We start from the raw sequence: 15,792 nt of genomic DNA on the forward strand, positions 1-15,792 counted from the left end.
ATGTTTCCTTGTGGGAATGCACTTTGAACCCTCCAAGCCTTCAGCATCTGAACAGCAGGCTGATCCTCCGATGGATTTCACCATCTCCATCATCTCACACATCATGTTGGTTCCACATCGTTTTCAGCAGTGTCATTTTCTTCATCAATGATGTTTGCTTCTACTGCACCTAAGCATTCAGTGCGTGGGAGTTCAATTTTGATTTTTCAGGCTTCTGTTCTCGCTTTCCCTTCACCACGGACAGGAATGGCTGAACTTGTTCTGCCGCCGGTCCTTCACCTGTTGCTTATTTCCCTCCACTCTCTAGGCTACCGGGATCATCTCCACACAGCTGTGTGTGTGTGTGGTCTGGAGAGATCCCCCTCCTTCCTTCCACAAATCTGGCCAGCTGTTCGCCTAAGCAGCTCGCTTCGCTTTCTCCCATAGAACAACAGAACCTATCGCTAAAAGAAATCCCACTCTGTGCTACTTCCCTTGATCAAATGTATCTATTTGAAGCTATAGAACCGCAGGGCGGGTTTTATTCCGAGGTTCATACCTCGTGTAGGACCTCATTTACGCTTCTGCCTGTGCTTTGAGTTCCTGTTATGGATCAGTTGGAGCTGTCGTCATTTCCCTCTTCTCCCTCGCTACCTTTGCATTTCAGTGAGGGAACAGCCCTCTCCTGGATTTCCTGGCTCCTCCTCCAAGTTTTGCTATGGATGGAAGGGGAGAAAGCTGATTTATTGGGGGTCCCTACCCAGTCAGTGTTAATCGGTCCACGATGACTTGATGGGGGCAATGAGGGTTAGCCCTTATTCATTTAGTAATGTTATCTAGCCAATCACCCAATAACCGCTTTGGTCTGTATAAGGACCCGGAGTCTGATGGAGGAATTCTTTGTGTCTGCGCCAGGCGGGACTGCGGTTTCAAAGAACGCAGACAGGAAGCGTCCCTGCCCGGCTTCGCCCACTTTGGGTGCCAGGGAGTGGGCAGACCCCAGGGTAGAGGGCCGGGAGGAAGGCTCCCTTCCAGGTTCTGAGTCTTACAGTCACTCAGCTCACCAAGACTCCCTGAAATAGCAGAGACTATGAATAGAAATGAAGAATCTAGCGCCTGAAGTAAGATGCGAGCCCTCCTCTTAGGGTTAAAAGCTGAACCCCTAAATTTAGGACAGGAAACAAGGACACGGAAGGCATTTGGGAGAAAGGTCCCTGAGGTGACACTAAACTCTACTTGGATGCGCCCCCACTGTTCACATCTCCAAGTACCCAGATCCGGGGCTCGAGGGGTTCGATCATTTGCATCACGGCCGAAGTTGGTTAGGCTGCAGGAACGCTTAAAGCGTGTGCTCCGGAGCAAACCTCTGAGCATCTGAGGTGTATATATTTGTGTGTCTGATCAATCGACTTGGAAGAGTCCAGAAGCAGGACTCCTCCGCCTGGCCCTCTTGCAATGGAGTCTTCCCTCCTGGCCCTCTACACCCGCAGTGTTCTCGGGCATGCCCCGGCGTGCGGGCCTAATCCAGGGAGGGCTCCTCCAGCCCAGGCCAGCCGATCACCGCCCCCCCCCCGGCCCCCGGCCAGCCGAGAGCCGCCCCCCGACCAGCCCCGGCCAGCAGAGCACCGGCCCCCGACCAGCCCCGGCCAGCAGAGCGCCGCCCCCCGACCAGCCCCGGCCAGCAGAGCACCGGCCCCCGACCAGCCCCGACCAGCCGAGCACCGCCCCCCGACCAGCCCCGGCCAGCAGAGCACCGGCCCCCGACCAGCCCCGGCCAGCAGAGCACCGCCCCCCGACCAGCCCCGGCCAGCAGAGCGCCGCCCCCCGACCAGCCCCGACCAGCAGAGCGCCGCCCCCCGACCAGCCCCGACCAGCAGAGCGCCGCCCCCCGACCAGCCCCGGCCAGCAGAGCGCCGCCCCCCCGACCAGCCCCGGCCAGCAGAGCGCCGCCCCCCCGACCAGCCCCGGCCAGCAGAGCGCCGCCCCCCCGGCCCTCCCAAAAGTTGGGTCCCCATGCCTGGACCCGCTGGTGAGCGGAACTATTTCCTGCCCTGGCATCTCGGCTCTCGTGCCCCTGCGGACGCGCATGTTGTTGCTTAGTAACCCCAGAAAGTCCGTCCTAGTTTTAGTTGACTTGGAGCCCTATAAAAAGGAGCCCTGAAGGAAGCGGCGGCAGCTCAGGGGGAAGGAAGCCCTGGCGGGGTCTGCCAGCCCCCTCCTCCAATAAAACGCGGAGCTCTACCTCAGCTTCTCCCCCACAAGTGCTCGGTGCTTAGAGCCCAGCGCCACGGCAGGAGGTCCGGAAAGGTGGGGGGGGGGCAGGGGTGGGTCGCATGGAGAGAAAAATGATCTCAGGGGCTCAGCTGGGGGCCCCATCACCCGCAGCAGGAGCAGCTGTGACCTCACCTGGGGGACCACAACAGTGCACACGCGTGAACAAGTAGCCCGGGGTTGGGGACCACATTTCCCAGGAAGCCTTGTGATCCCGAGCAGCAGCCTCCTTCTCTTAAGGGTCCGTTGCCATGGAAACAGTAATGCACCTCCAAGAGGAGGGAGAGAGCAGGAGGTGCGCCCCTATGTAATTTCCGCTTCCTTCGCAGCCTCGTGGGCGGTGGTCCTACCCCCGCGGTTTCTGGCCACTGGGGGCCTCCGGCGGCTCCAGGACTCGGGCCACCACGGAGGGGTCAGCTGGCCTTTCCCCTCCCTCTGCCTGCCTCCTGCTACTTGACCGTCTGACTTGCACTCCCTTTCTCGTGGCTCCTCTTGCGTGAATCCTAACCCCTTCCCCTGCGTGGATTTCCTCCTCAACCCCCCCCCCCCCCGTTTGTTTGATTCCTTCCTTGGTTACCTCTGGTCTCCTCGAGCCACTTCTGACCCTCCCTTCTGCTTCCCTCTCCATCCCTCCCTCCCTCTCCATCCCCCATCCCTCCTTCCCTCCCTCTCCTCTCCATCCCTCCATCCTTGCCTTCTCCATCCCTCCCGTCTATACCTCTTTACTTTCCGCTGGGCGAGTGTGCTGTTTATCCCTTCACCCCTTCAGGTTCTCCCCTTTCCCTCTACCTAGATCTTCTTCCCCTCCTTCGCCCCCTGGATGGACCCAGTTAGAGATTTTAGCCGAGAGCGCCAGGAATCAGGAAGACCTGAATTCAGATGGGGCCTCAGACTGCCTCAGTCTCCTCATCTGTGAATGGGGCTAATAATAGCCCCTCCCTCCCGCCCGCGGTGAGGATCTAAGGAGGTAATGACGCCACAGGCCTGGCGGCGGCGCAGAGGTCTCTCCAGACACCCGCTAGACAGTCACCATTGCGGCCTGTGAGTCTCCACTCCCGGTACTGTCGCCTGGTTCGGTGGGATCCGTGCTTGCTTAATTCCTCAGCTTATCACCCGCCCCCTGCCCCAGTCTGCCAGTCCCGTTTGACTTTCCGCCCAGGCTGCGGGGCCAGCTGTTCGTTCCCACCTGCAGCGGCCAGATGCTGACCCGAGGCTTCCTGTCTGCCTCTCCAAACTAGAGCTTCCCCGACATCCCTTTGGTCGGTGGCTCTCCCTTGTCTCTGTAGGGCGTGTTCCCTGGTTGCTCCCAGCGTCCTGGGGGCCGGAGGCCTCCCCCATTTTCTCCTCCAGGAACTTGGCCACGTGGGTGCGGGACTCTTCGTTCGAGTTCTCTTGGCATCTAGTCTGGGTTCACCTCCATAAGGCGCTGACTAGCTGGGGAAGAGGCGGGGGCCGGGCGGTGTCCCAGCCCGGGTATCGGGGAGCCCCCTGCTCACGGTTTGCTTGCCCCTCACAGCTCTACCCTGCTCTTCCCCGAGGAATAAACTCTGCCAGTGGGAATGGCCCCAGGGCCCCTGACAGCCCGGACCCCCCAGGTGAGTAGTCGCTTTCATCTATCTCTTCCTCTGCCTTCCCCTGTCCCCCCCCCCCCCAAACATACACTCGCTGGACAAACTGAAAATCCAGCTTTTTAAACAACAGAAAACGGAGGCTCTGAGCAAAGATTTGAGCCTGCTTTGCTCACAACACCTGGGGGTTTGGACCGTTCTGCTGTGAGGGGGCAGGGCATTCCCTCACCAATCCTCCCAGGAATCAGCATGGGAGGGGGGCGGGCAGAATATCAGAAGGGGCTTGAAGGCCTGGGCCAAGAAAGAGGAGGACTCAGGGGTCTAGACGGTGGCACCGAGTCTTGTCAAGTCTTACCCTTGGGTCCAGAAAGTGGTGCCCCAAAAGCAGGTTGCCGAAGCTGACATCCGCCCACGAGGCAGGATCCGGGGACTCAGCTGGAACTGGGGGAAGGGGGCTAGTTAGAATGGGACACCTTGGGCCGCGGGTGAGCAGGGAAGGGATCTGCAGAGAGAATTGGAACCCAGAGCCTCTGACTTCAGATCCAGCCCCCTGCTCCTGCCATGTGCTCCCTCCCACAGTTTTAGGGTTTGGATACATGTTTGCCTGCATCAGAGGGAAGCCTGAACACTGAGGGCTGCTCCCTGACCTTCCTCCCCCCCCATTTCTGGCCTCTCCCCTCCATCCCCAGGGCCACTGGAGGCTGGTCCCCAGAGAAACACAGATTCATTTGGTATTTTAGGGGCCAGTGACCTTCCAGGATGTGGCCGTGGTCTTCACCCGGGAAGAGTGGCGTTACCTGGACCGTTCCCAGAAGGAGCTGTACCGAGATGTGATGCTGGAGAATTACAGAAACCTGCTCTACCTGGGTGAGGAGAGCCCCCGGGCCTCAGACTCGGCGCCCCAGCCCTCTCCAGCATTGAGACCTGAGGGTCCTCCTCTTCTGGCCGGGGTTTTCGGTCAGTCGCTCAGCAGACATTGGTCAGGCAGATGCAAGCCTTAGAGGAACCTCCAGATTTGGCAGGGACTCAAGAGGAGGGGGCACCCTCCCTGTGGGAAGGGCAGCCTTTAAAGCGGGTAAAGGGCACTCAGCGCTGAAGCAGCTAGAGACTGAGCAGGAGGACCCTTGGGAGTCCCTGGAGGCGCGTGGTCTGGAGGACAGGTTGGGGAGGGGAGAAGGGAGAGGATGGCTGTGGCCTCCCAGGACACAGTGAGGTCTCCCACGGCCATGGGCGAGTTTGGGGAGGAAAGAGACAAGGTCAGTTCTAGACGCGGTGTGTGGCGATGGGCCAGGGAGATGAGACGGCAGCCTAGACTTGGGTCTGGAGAGGCAGATCCTCTCTTCAGGGGCCCCCCTGGTTCCAGCTCATTCTCCTTAGTAATCCCCAGGGGCTCCCGATTGCCCCCAGGGGTAGATATGGAGATGAATAAAACTTGTTTCATCCTGAAAGCCTTTGGTCACCCTCATCTCCCTTCTCCACACCTTTGCTCAGCCCATTTCCCTCCTCCTGGGTTCCTGGCGTCCATGAGGACACCACCACATGTACGTTCCCCTTGATCAGGAGCAAACTTCCTTCCCGGCACTGTGGGCAGCGCCAGCTCCACTCTCTCCTTCCAGAGAGCTTTCTTGCCCATAGTAAGCCTAAAAATGAGTCGTCTCTCTAACAAACGCACACTGCTTCATTTACTGAACGCCTCTCGGTATCTCCAGGCAATTCTCTTGACATTACGTTGTTTCTCTACTTGTTTTGGGGGGAAGGAAGAACAAGCATTTATTCTCCTATGTGCCAGGCACTGTGCTAAGTCCTTTAGAGACATCAGATCCTGTGGTGCTCACAGGAATCCCGAGAGGATTACTCCCTCATTTCCAGCTAGAGAAGCTAAAGCAGAGCTGAAGCAGCTTCAGGGTCCCAGTGAGGTGTCTGAGGCTGGCTCTAGCTCTGGTCTTCCAGCCCCTGACTGCCTCGAAGTTCCTTTAGCAGGAGCTCTGTAGACAAGTGAGACCCCTCAGAAAAAAGCAGAGCGAGCCTCCACTCCATGGGGCATGAACAGTTTAACAATGCACCCACGCCTGGGGGCATTCACCGGAGCCTCCATCCCAGTCTCCCCTGGCAGCAGCCTCCAGCTCTCTGTGTCTTTGGCTTTCCGGTCTGTTGCCTGCCCTCTTCTCTTTTATGGCTCCCTTTCGCCCCTTCACATTCATTGTGATTATTCAACAGCAGTTACAAGTTTTCCTTTCTCCTCTTTACAGAGAAAAAGAAGGTAGAAATCTAACCTTGAACAAGGCTCTTCTGAGTCTCCTTGGCCAGCCTGGACGAGTCCACTCAGCCTCCATGGGGGGAGTTTGTGGGACTTGTGGCTCTCGAGCCCCAGATCACTCTTTCCATTCCCATTGACATGAACCTCCAGCCTTTTGTCCGTCTCATTTAGAAAAAAGGAAGGTGTCCTTTCTCACGATTTGCTTCCCCTTCCCTGACCTGCCTCAGTCACCATCTCTGTCCCCCCGAGGCGAGGACACTGCAGACCACCTTCATGTCACCTCATCCAGAGTGCCCCGCTGTAGGATTTTGGATCTCGGCTGAGACGTGCCAGATGTCCGGTCTGAGTTCCGTGGGGTGCCGGCCGTCGGCTTGGCTCCCGGATCCTTTCTTTCCGCCTGCTTGTAGCCTCTTTGACTTGAAAACTGAGGCAGGTGCTGTTTGTTTTATTTGAGGCATTTGCAGGGCTTTGGGGGAGTTTTCAGTTCTTTGAAATGGGCCACGTCCAGAGGGCACCGAGGTTCCAGGGGAACCGGGCGGTGAGTCTCCAGCTACCGACTTGCTGTTCTGACGTTTCTGGTTGCCTCACGGGGCTCTTTGCTCTGTCTACCTTTCAGGCATCCACCACTCAGGGAAAGTTTTCCTTCTGGGGATGGCTTTTCCCCTCAGCTCTCATCTCACTGTTTATGCCTCCCTTCGCTTCTCCCGACCTCCCTTCGCGCCCTCGTGGCCAAGCCGTTCTTTGTGTGGAGGAGAGCTCCACAGGCTTATTACTACCTGATCCTTGGGTCCCTATGATGTGTTTTTGCCCGTGATGAGTTTTGAGTTTGGTTTTTAACCCAGGTCTCCAGCTTCGGCTTCTGGCCTAGGGCCTAGTGCTCTTGCCAGACCTTCCCCCCCAAATTCTTGTAAGTGTGCCTAGTCCTGAGTCCCCTCTGGGATGCTAGCCCAGATCTGGATGGACCCCCGCCTGCCCTGTCCTGACCTAGGCCCGGGAGCCTCGCCTTGGAGCCAGGGTTTTGCTTCTTTCTCGGTTCCAGAATCTGGGCACCCGGGTCTTCATCTCTCAAGAGTTGAGTTTGTCCTCCAATGGGGTCCTTAGGGGCCACAGTGGGAGATCAGAGCCCCCCTGGAGCGGCCTCCTCTTCTAAGACATTGCTCTGGACCCCAGATGGAGTTCTGTAAATGTCCTAGAACAAGGAGAAGAGCTCAGCGTATCTCTTGTGGCCTCCTCATCCTCCTGGCTGCGCTGATTTTTAGGAACTTTGGCGTGGTTGGAACCTTTCGTGCCTTTAATAGACGACTCTCATTTCCTTCGAACAGGACTCGTGGTTTCCAAACCAGATGTGATTTACCAGTTTGAACAAGGAGAAGCCCCCTGGAGGCCAGACGGGAGAGACTCAGTGAGCCCCTGCTCGGGTGAGCTTCTCCTCTGGTCAGTAAGGGAAACGGGAGCCTCCCAGGCCTGCGGAGGCCGGAGAGCCCTTCCCCGTCACTCCCACGGGAGTGCATCCTGCTGTCTCAGGGGAAGAGATGCTGCCCTCAGACCTGCAGACAGATTCTGGGGAGCATTCCAGGCATGGGGGGTAGCCAGAGGGAGTGCTCCCCAGAAATGGGGAGAGAGCAGGGTTAGGGGAGTGGTTCTCAGGATCCTTGCTTCACCGAGAGCCACCAGATACGTATCCCAATCTTAGCAACTGAATCACTTTCTAAAACAACCGGCACTCTGAGGGGAGCATCCTGGCATTTGAACTCCAATCCTCTGACTTGCAGGGGAGGTGGTCTGAGGGAGAGTTGAGGGGTCAGGAAATCTGAGGTCCTAGTGAGGATGTAGAGCGGGGTGAGGTAGGAAGGACCAAGGAAGAGGGGACGCCAATCGATTATGGTCAGATCTGGGGGTTTCAGAATACTTGAACGTGGAGGGGTGTCTGTGGCCCAGGTAGGGTGAAACAGTAGATCATGGGAAGTGAGGAAGGTGAGGAACTGAGTGGCGGGAACGGCTCGTGAGCGAGAGTCAGTACGTAGGGTGCAGTGCGCTGGTAGGAAGAAAGAAAAATGAAAAGCCGGGCACCCTGTAGCTTCTTCCCTGAGGAAGCAAGGGAAGTGACCCTGGGAATCTGAGGACAGAAGGTGCCAGGAACAAGTGAGGAAGTGGCCGTGGGGAGCGGGGAGGATTCTAACCCCTGCCTTGGCCCTTGAGCTGAGGAGAAGGAAGGAAGGTTCACAAGAGGAGGCTGTGACATCAGTGAACGAGCCGAGCTTCAGTGATAGCTACAAGATGGAAGGAGCAGGGAGAGAGGGTTTGGGATGAAGGGGCGTTCGTTATCTATGGAAAAGGCATTTCAGAAGACACAGTACAGGTGGGAATAAGGAACCAGATGATGGAGGCTGGGGAGTCGGGTTTGGATGATGATCTACAGGGGTTCGGAATTTCTGGGACATGGAGGGTATGATCAGGTAAGAGAGTAGGAGAGCAGGCTAGAGACTAAGCCAGCATAAATGGAAGGCACATGGTCAGTTGGGAAGCCCGGTTTCACTACTGCCATTTCTTTCTGAAGACTGGAGATGAGGGAGGAAATCACAAAGCAGGAGCATGTCTTTCCACCCCCCACACCACAACTTTTTTCTTCCTCTTCCTCATGGGACAGACAAGAGAAGAGGAAGGAGCTAAGGTCCAGGGGAAGGTTCTCACACTGAGGTTAGGACATCAGAATGTCAATGGGAGGTGAACATTGCCTTGTGTCACTCTCCCTGCCCCCAGAGGACGCAGGTACCAAAAAGGAGAAGGTCTCCCTCTTCAGGAGTTGCAGCCCAAAGGGAGTCATCTCCCAACATGCAGGGATGTTGCTTTGGGACAGACAGAAGTCACCCGGTCTGAGCCCTATATACTCAGCTGTGCTGTAATCCTTGCAGTAGAGCATCCAGAACTAATCCCTTCTCTTAAAATATTTTAGCCTGTAATTTGTGTCCTTTTCTGAATCCCCTTTACCTCACCCATTAGATACAGAAAAGTTAAATCAACCAGTTCTTCTTTTCCTGCTCTAAGCATAAAGTTTTAGAATCTTATTTGAAATAAAATCACAGCAAAGTCCAGTCAGGTTCCCATTTAATTCAGGAATGCCGTCTAGGGCCTCCCTAAGCGACCACTTCCAGCTTCTGATGAAATGTTTTCAGATGCCGTGAGCTGTCCCTGTAAAAGGGGAAGAGCAGAGTACGGCAAGACCATGAGGATGGAAGGGAGCAGACCCGCATTCTGGTCACGAGCTCCCAATTAACTCCATGGTCTTAGAGAAGTCACTAAAGTACTCTCTTTTAAAAAGAAATCACGTTCCGTCTCCCTTACGACATCATCGTGAATCTCACTGAAAGGGGTTTTGTTGTTGTTGTTGACTAAAAGACTGAAAGTGAGGTTTCATTATTTTACTGTTTAAAGTTTGACAGGACTTGTTTCTGCAAGATATATAAAACAGGACCAATTGTTTATCTCTATTTTTTATCTCTTTCAGATGGGGAGACTGGGCCTGAATGCAAAGAGTCAGCTCAAAAGCTGAACATTTCTGTGCAGCATTCATCCACAGACAAGCTCACAAAGTCTAGTCTTTGTGTCTTCAGCCTGAAAGAACCCTGGGAATTTGATGTCTCGTTAGGGAAACCAAAGAGCACCGGGAACAGAAATTCGCAGGAAGTAAGAATCCTCCAAAAGCAAACTTCCAAACATGTGATAATCGGTAAATGTAATAAAAACAGCCAAAGCTTCGGTCTAGAACCAAAACTCTTTCCAAAAGATGTATCTATAGAAAAGAAGCTTTACAGATGTAATGACCTCACAAAGAGCTTCATTTCCTCCTCAGACGCAAGGAAACGCAATAGAATCTGCTCAAAGCAGGCGTTTTCTCAGGACAATGAAGGTGGGAAATTCTTTGATTCTAAATTAGATTTTATTGAGTATCATAGACTCTATCAAGGAGAGAAATCTCATGATCATAATGAACGTGAAAAAACCATTAGTCTCCGGCCATTTACTCTTTCCTATCAGTCAATTGATGTTGGAGAGAAAACTCCTAAATGTAATAATCTGGGGGAAGATTACCCCAAAACTATAAAACTTATTGAACCGAGGCTTCACACTGAAGAAAAGGCTTACGAATGTAGTGACTGTGGGAAGGCCTTCCACCTGAGGGAGCTCCTTCTTCAACACCAGAGAATTCACACTGGGGAGAAGCCTCATAAGTGTGACGAGTGTGGGAAGACCTTTAGCCAGAGAGGACATCTTACTCTACACCAGAGAATTCACACTGGCGAGAAACCTTACGAATGTAAAGACTGTGGGAAGGCCTTCCGCCTGAGAGACCCCCTCACTCAGCATCAGCGGATTCATACGGGAGAGAAGCCCCACAAGTGTGATGAGTGTGGGAAGGCTTTCTCCGTGAGGACAGATCTTACCAGACACCAGAGGATCCACACCGGAGAGAAGCCCTACAAATGTGGGGAATGTGGGAAAGCCTTCCGCGTCAGGGCAGAGCTCACCCGCCACCAGAGAGTCCACACCGGGGAGAAGCCTTACGAATGCAGTCAGTGCGGGAAGGCCTTCCGCCTGAGCAAAGACCGCACCCGTCACCAGAGAATTCACACCGGGGAGAAGCCTTACGAATGTGGCGACTGTGGGAAGGCCTTCTGCCGCAGAGAGCCCCTCCTGCAACACCAGAGAATCCATACCGGGGAGAAGCCGCACGCGTGCAATGAGTGTGGGAAGGCCTTTGGGCTCAAGAGACAGCTTGTGGAACACCAGCGAATTCACAGTGGAGAGAAGCCTCATAAATGTCACGAGTGCGGGAAGGCCTTCTTTGTCAGGACGGATCTTACCCGACACCAGAGGATCCACACTGGGGAAAGGCCTTACGAGTGCAACGAATGTCAGAAAGCCTTCCACGTGAAAACAGAGCTCACGAGACATCAGAGGCTTCACACTGGAGAAAAGCCGTACGAATGTAATCAATGCGGGAAGACCTTCCGCCTGAGCAAAGAGTGCAGCCGGCACCAGAGAATTCACACTGGTGAGAAACCGTACAAATGTAGTCACTGTGGGAAGGCCTTCTGTGTGAAGACAGAGCTCACCCTCCACCAGAGAATTCACACCGGAGAGAAGCCGTATAAGTGCAGTCAGTGCGGGAAGGCCTTCCGTCTGAGCACACAGCTCACCCAACACCAGAGAATTCACACCGGAGAGAAACCCTACAAATGCAATCACTGCGGGAAGGCCTTCCGCCTGAGCACACAGCTCACCCAACACCAGAGAATTCACATTGGAGAGGAACTTTATGAATAGCTAAATGGAAGGCCCAGTGAGGCAAAAAAGCAAACACTTTACCTAACAGTCATGTTTGACGGGAATATCATCATTACTGAGAGTGAAAAGGCCTGACTGAGTGCATGTGGGGCCTGATATAAGCTTGTAGGGCTAGAATGGAAGGAGACCCCAGAGACCATCGGATCCATCTCCTCATTTATAATTAAAGAAACGGGGCCGAGGGAGAGAGGTTGGGAGTCCCAGCAGTGAGGGCAGTGTGAATTCGGGCCTCGTGATCCAAGTCCAGCAACTTTCTACTGAATCATGCTGCCTCCTCTAAATAAGGTGGAGAGAAACTGTTTCAGCAGCACGAGTGGGAAAGGGCTTACTTCTGGAGCATGGAGCGTTCTTGATATCGTCACGTCAGGAGAAGCCCCTACGTCAGATGACTTGGTAAGGCCTTCTGCTTCAGTGTGTATCTGACCTCAAATCAGAGAACTCTTGGGGAGAAATTTTATGAACGTCATTAACAGAGGAAGGCCTTCCTGAGAGAACAGTTCTCTCAGCCCTGCAGAATTTGTATGAGAGAGAAAACTGATGAATATATGAATGTGGTTTAGTATTCCCTACAATTGCAGAGCTTACATGACCACAGAATTCATACTAGAGAAATTTTATTATAAAGAACACGGGCCTCTTAATAGAATGGAGACTCTGACATCAGAGCATTTCTGTTTGGAATGCACGTGGGAAGGCTTTGCCAATGAAAGCTTATGCTACATCAAAGAATCTACACTGGAGAAGAAATTTATGAGTGAAATAAACCCATCGCCTTCTGCCACAGCTAACATTATGCTCAAGTGTTAGTTTATACTGGAGAGAGAAACATGATAAACCCCTTCAATCAGAAGTTACACCTTTACTTGTTCAAAACAAAAAAGACTTTTGCAGTCATTAAGTTTAGAAAAACTTTCTGTCCTATAAAAAAAAACATGAGCTTTCAAATTTTCTTCAGCTGTCACATCCACCTAACCACTTAAGCAATGTGGGATTTTTTTATGTAATTATTTCATTGTGGCTTTAAGAAAAGAACGGTCATTTCCCAACAAATAGAGGAATAAAAAAACATTTATTAAATTCTGAAATGTGCTTAGTCCTGTGCATACCTATACAGAAAAGCAAGCGGGATTACAATTAGAAGACTGGCTTCAAATTGTGTGTGTTCTAATGGGAGGAAATAACAGAATTAGTTAGATCCTGGAAGAGATGTTTTGCTCCAGAGAGTAGTCACAGGGCAATTGAGTGTACACATCTTTTTCTAAAATAGTAGTGTTGATTGGATTGTTACATCGCTAAATTTACCTAGGACAGACACTGTAAATGTACATCTGGATAATTAATGGGGGCCAGAACAAATGTAGCCTCTCATATAGGGTATTACCACACACCTGCCAATTATAAAATATGCATAAAATCAACTTTATGGTACTCTAAAACTGTTCACTTGGATAGATAGCTGATTGGGCTAAGCAAACTCTGATATATTGATGGATTTGATGGATTGAAGGATTCTGTCCCATGGATGATTTGTCCCATGAGAAATTTTGTGATTGGGGAAAAGGATATTAAAAAAAAGAAAAAAGAAGAATGACTGATAATGACCACAATACTGTAAAGGAAAACAACTCTAAAAGATTTCAGAATTCTTTGCAGCCTCAAAACAGTGACAATGAAGCTTTCGTCCTCTGTTTACTTAGTAAGGTGGTAGAGCACAACTACAGAATATGGCCAATGTATTAATTTACTTTGCCTAACAACTTTGTTACAAAGGAGGCTTCTAGTGGTGGAGCGTAGCAATTAGCCATATTCAGTCTCCATTCGTGTGCAGATTATAGGCTATCCATGTAAATATTTCATAATTGGATAGTTCTCATTATGCATATATGGGGTTTTCCTATATAAATGGCTAGAGCATACCGCTCTGAGGGATTAGGGCTATTGTCCAAGGGGCCTGATTTGAAAAGCACAGTGTCATCTACAAAAGGAAGCATGAAGAGGACCTCCTCATCAAGAGGAAATCTATCTTCATCTTTGACCCTTCTGGATTTCTTGTGCATATTTTCTGACATTTATTTTTGCCATTTTTTTGCCTTTGCTGATAACCCTAAATCTAAAGGCCAACAAGGAAGAGAAGCAGGGAATGTCAGAAACTAAATATAGAACAGAAGAAGGGATGACTGGGTTTTCTTGTCCCTGTAGTTACCAGCAACAATAATGATGATTATTATCATAAGTTTTCAGAGCACTTTCCTCTTCCAAAACTGAGAAGTAGATAACACTAATGTTCCCATTTTACATATGAGGAAATGGGGACAAACAGGGTAAGTGACTCGCCTAAGTGTCTAAGGCTAGAATTGAACTCGGAACTCCCTGACTCCAGATCCAAGTTTTCCACTGTGTTCCTTAGCGGCCTGATTCTCCACAGGGCATGACCTCAAGTTCCTATATCATTTTAGCTGCCTTGTGTATGTTCTCCAACTTCTCAATGACCCTCCTAAAACTTGGCAACCAGCACCGAGCCCCCCATCTCAAATGAAATCTCTCCAAGGATGTTCTAACTGGGGCAGTACAACCTGAAATCACTTGAACTTTCTTGACCACCATCTTGCACTCATAGAGCTATGATGTTGATGGCTCTTGTAGTCCACTCAAGGCTTCTTTCAGATAAATTGTGGTTTAGCCCTACATCTCCCATCTTGTACTTGGGAAGAAGGCTGTGTGTGTGTGTGTGTGTGTGTGTGTGTGTGTGTGTGTGTGTGTGTGTGTGTGTGTGATGGAAGAATGAGACTCAACACGATATCATCTTACTGACTTTGGTCCTATGTCCAATTGCCTCAAGGGCTTTCTGAGTCCTGACTCTGCATTCAAAGTGTGAGCTGTTTTCTCCTCAAAACCCTCACCTCAGTTCTGTATCATCTACAAATTTGATAAAGCTGAGGAATACTGCTGATTTCATTTAAATTTGATATTAGCCAGCAATTGTGTGTCTTTGGAGCAGCTAGATAATAAAGTAGCTATAATGCCAGCCCTAGAATCAAAAGGATCTGAGTTCAAATCTGGCCTCAGTTACTTGCTATGTGACCCTGAGCAAAGCACTTAACCCTATTAACCCTATTTACTTTAGTTTTCTTATCTATAAAATAATCTGGAGAAGAAAATAACAAATTACTCCAATATCTTTGCCAAAAAAACTTCAAATGAGTCACAAGTCAGATACAATTAAATGACTAAAGAACAAAGGATGAGCTTTTGAATCTAGCTATTCAGTTATCAGTCTGTCTTATTACTATATGATGTAACAAAAAATTTTTTTTAAATCTCAGGAACCCTTAAAATTAAAAATTAAGGAGGAGCCCTCCCCAAACAGCTTTTGTTTATGTTGAATATTTACACTATTAGAAATGAAACCATTTTAGTATTTTTCATGAAAATAGTTAAGATTGCAGACATTCTAAAAGAGGATTAAATCAGTCAATTAACATTAAACAGCTATTTTGTATCTACATAGTAGACTACTATATACCACACCCACTATACATCTGTACAAATGCTTACTACATACTGTGCCAAGTACTGAGGATAAAGAGAAAGATGAAAATCAGTTCTTCCCATTGAGAAACTCACAATCTAATAAAGGGGGAGAGGGAAAATGCAAATTGGGATCCCTGGACTGCACTCTGAGAACCAATGATCTAGCCTGTGCTTTTTTCATTTTTTTTCCATAACAGCATAAAATATTATCGAAATTTGATAAAACCTAGGCCTAAATGTACACCAGTCTAGTTATTCTGTCCAATAAAAAAGCAAAATACCCTGGCCAGATTGAATCTTTTTGAAAATGTGCCAGCTGAGGTCTTAGATTGGTACCCCCGGTAACCTGGAGTAGGACAATGAATGAGACATAGGCCTGTGAGGTTTGGGATAAGGAGTCTTGGTCCTTGGGAAACAAGAAACAAGAAATCAGTGGAAAAGATGAGCCATCCTAGCCAGAGTTAAGATAAGTGTACACTGGGAAGAGATCACCAGGCAGAGCCTGAAGCCCTGGGTTTGAAGGACATGAGACTCATATCCTCCAGGTCAGATTGGGCTGAGATCTCCAAGAGGATGGCAGTCCCAAGGGCTTCTGGTGCTGTGATAACACTGGATAGCACTTCCTTGCTTTCTATCCTGATCCCCTGAACCCAACAGTGGTTCATCCAGATGTCAGAGGCTGAGAAGCCAGGAAAAGGAACAGGATGGAAATCAAGTCAGTGATGAAGAACAACCAGTTACTGGAACCTGGATGGGGATAATGGAAATGAGTGGTCTTGCCCATCCAGCCTCTGTTCTTCCTGTCTTTCTCTCCTTCCTCTGGACCACTGTGACAGAGGA

At 50.8% G+C, this 15,792-nt stretch overlaps 1 protein-coding gene across 3 annotated transcripts; it reads left to right on the plus strand.

The window, feature by feature from the left end:
* Positions 1 to 2,416: 2,416 nt before the first annotated feature.
* LOC141560058 (uncharacterized) lies at positions 2,417 to 12,481 on the plus strand. 3 transcript variants are annotated; one of them, XM_074297700.1, is made up of 5 exons: positions 2,417 to 2,491; positions 3,767 to 3,845; positions 4,559 to 4,685; positions 7,398 to 7,493; positions 9,581 to 12,481. In XM_074297700.1, the coding sequence occupies exons 2-5, from the start codon at positions 3,810 to 3,812 to the stop codon at positions 11,398 to 11,400; spliced, it is 2,079 nt and encodes a 692-aa protein (XP_074153801.1). In that variant the 5' UTR covers positions 2,417 to 2,491; positions 3,767 to 3,809; the 3' UTR covers positions 11,401 to 12,481. The 3 variants fall into 3 exon arrangements, with proteins under 3 accessions (XP_074153801.1, XP_074153800.1, XP_074153799.1); XM_074297699.1 differs by having other exon boundaries at positions 2,420 to 2,545; XM_074297698.1 differs by lacking the exon at positions 2,417 to 2,491 and adding an exon at positions 3,153 to 3,291.
* Positions 12,482 to 15,792: the final 3,311 nt, after the last annotated feature.

The sequence above is a fragment of the Sminthopsis crassicaudata genome, chromosome 3, assembly GCF_048593235.1.
Source record: "Sminthopsis crassicaudata isolate SCR6 chromosome 3, ASM4859323v1, whole genome shotgun sequence".
NCBI classification, from domain to species: domain Eukaryota; kingdom Metazoa; phylum Chordata; class Mammalia; order Dasyuromorphia; family Dasyuridae; genus Sminthopsis; species Sminthopsis crassicaudata.

Excerpts from the sequence above, each read along its gene's own strand:
- LOC141560058 (XM_074297700.1), top strand. The coding sequence starts at position 3,810 with ATGGCCCCAGGGCCCCTGACAGCCCGGACCCCCCAG. Across the intron at positions 4,686-7,397 it reads CAGAAACCTGCTCTACCTGG|GACTCGTGGTTTCCAAACCA; the intron begins GTGAGGAGAGCC and ends TCCTTCGAACAG. Across the intron at positions 7,494-9,580 it reads CTCAGTGAGCCCCTGCTCGG|ATGGGGAGACTGGGCCTGAA; the intron begins GTGAGCTTCTCC and ends TATCTCTTTCAG.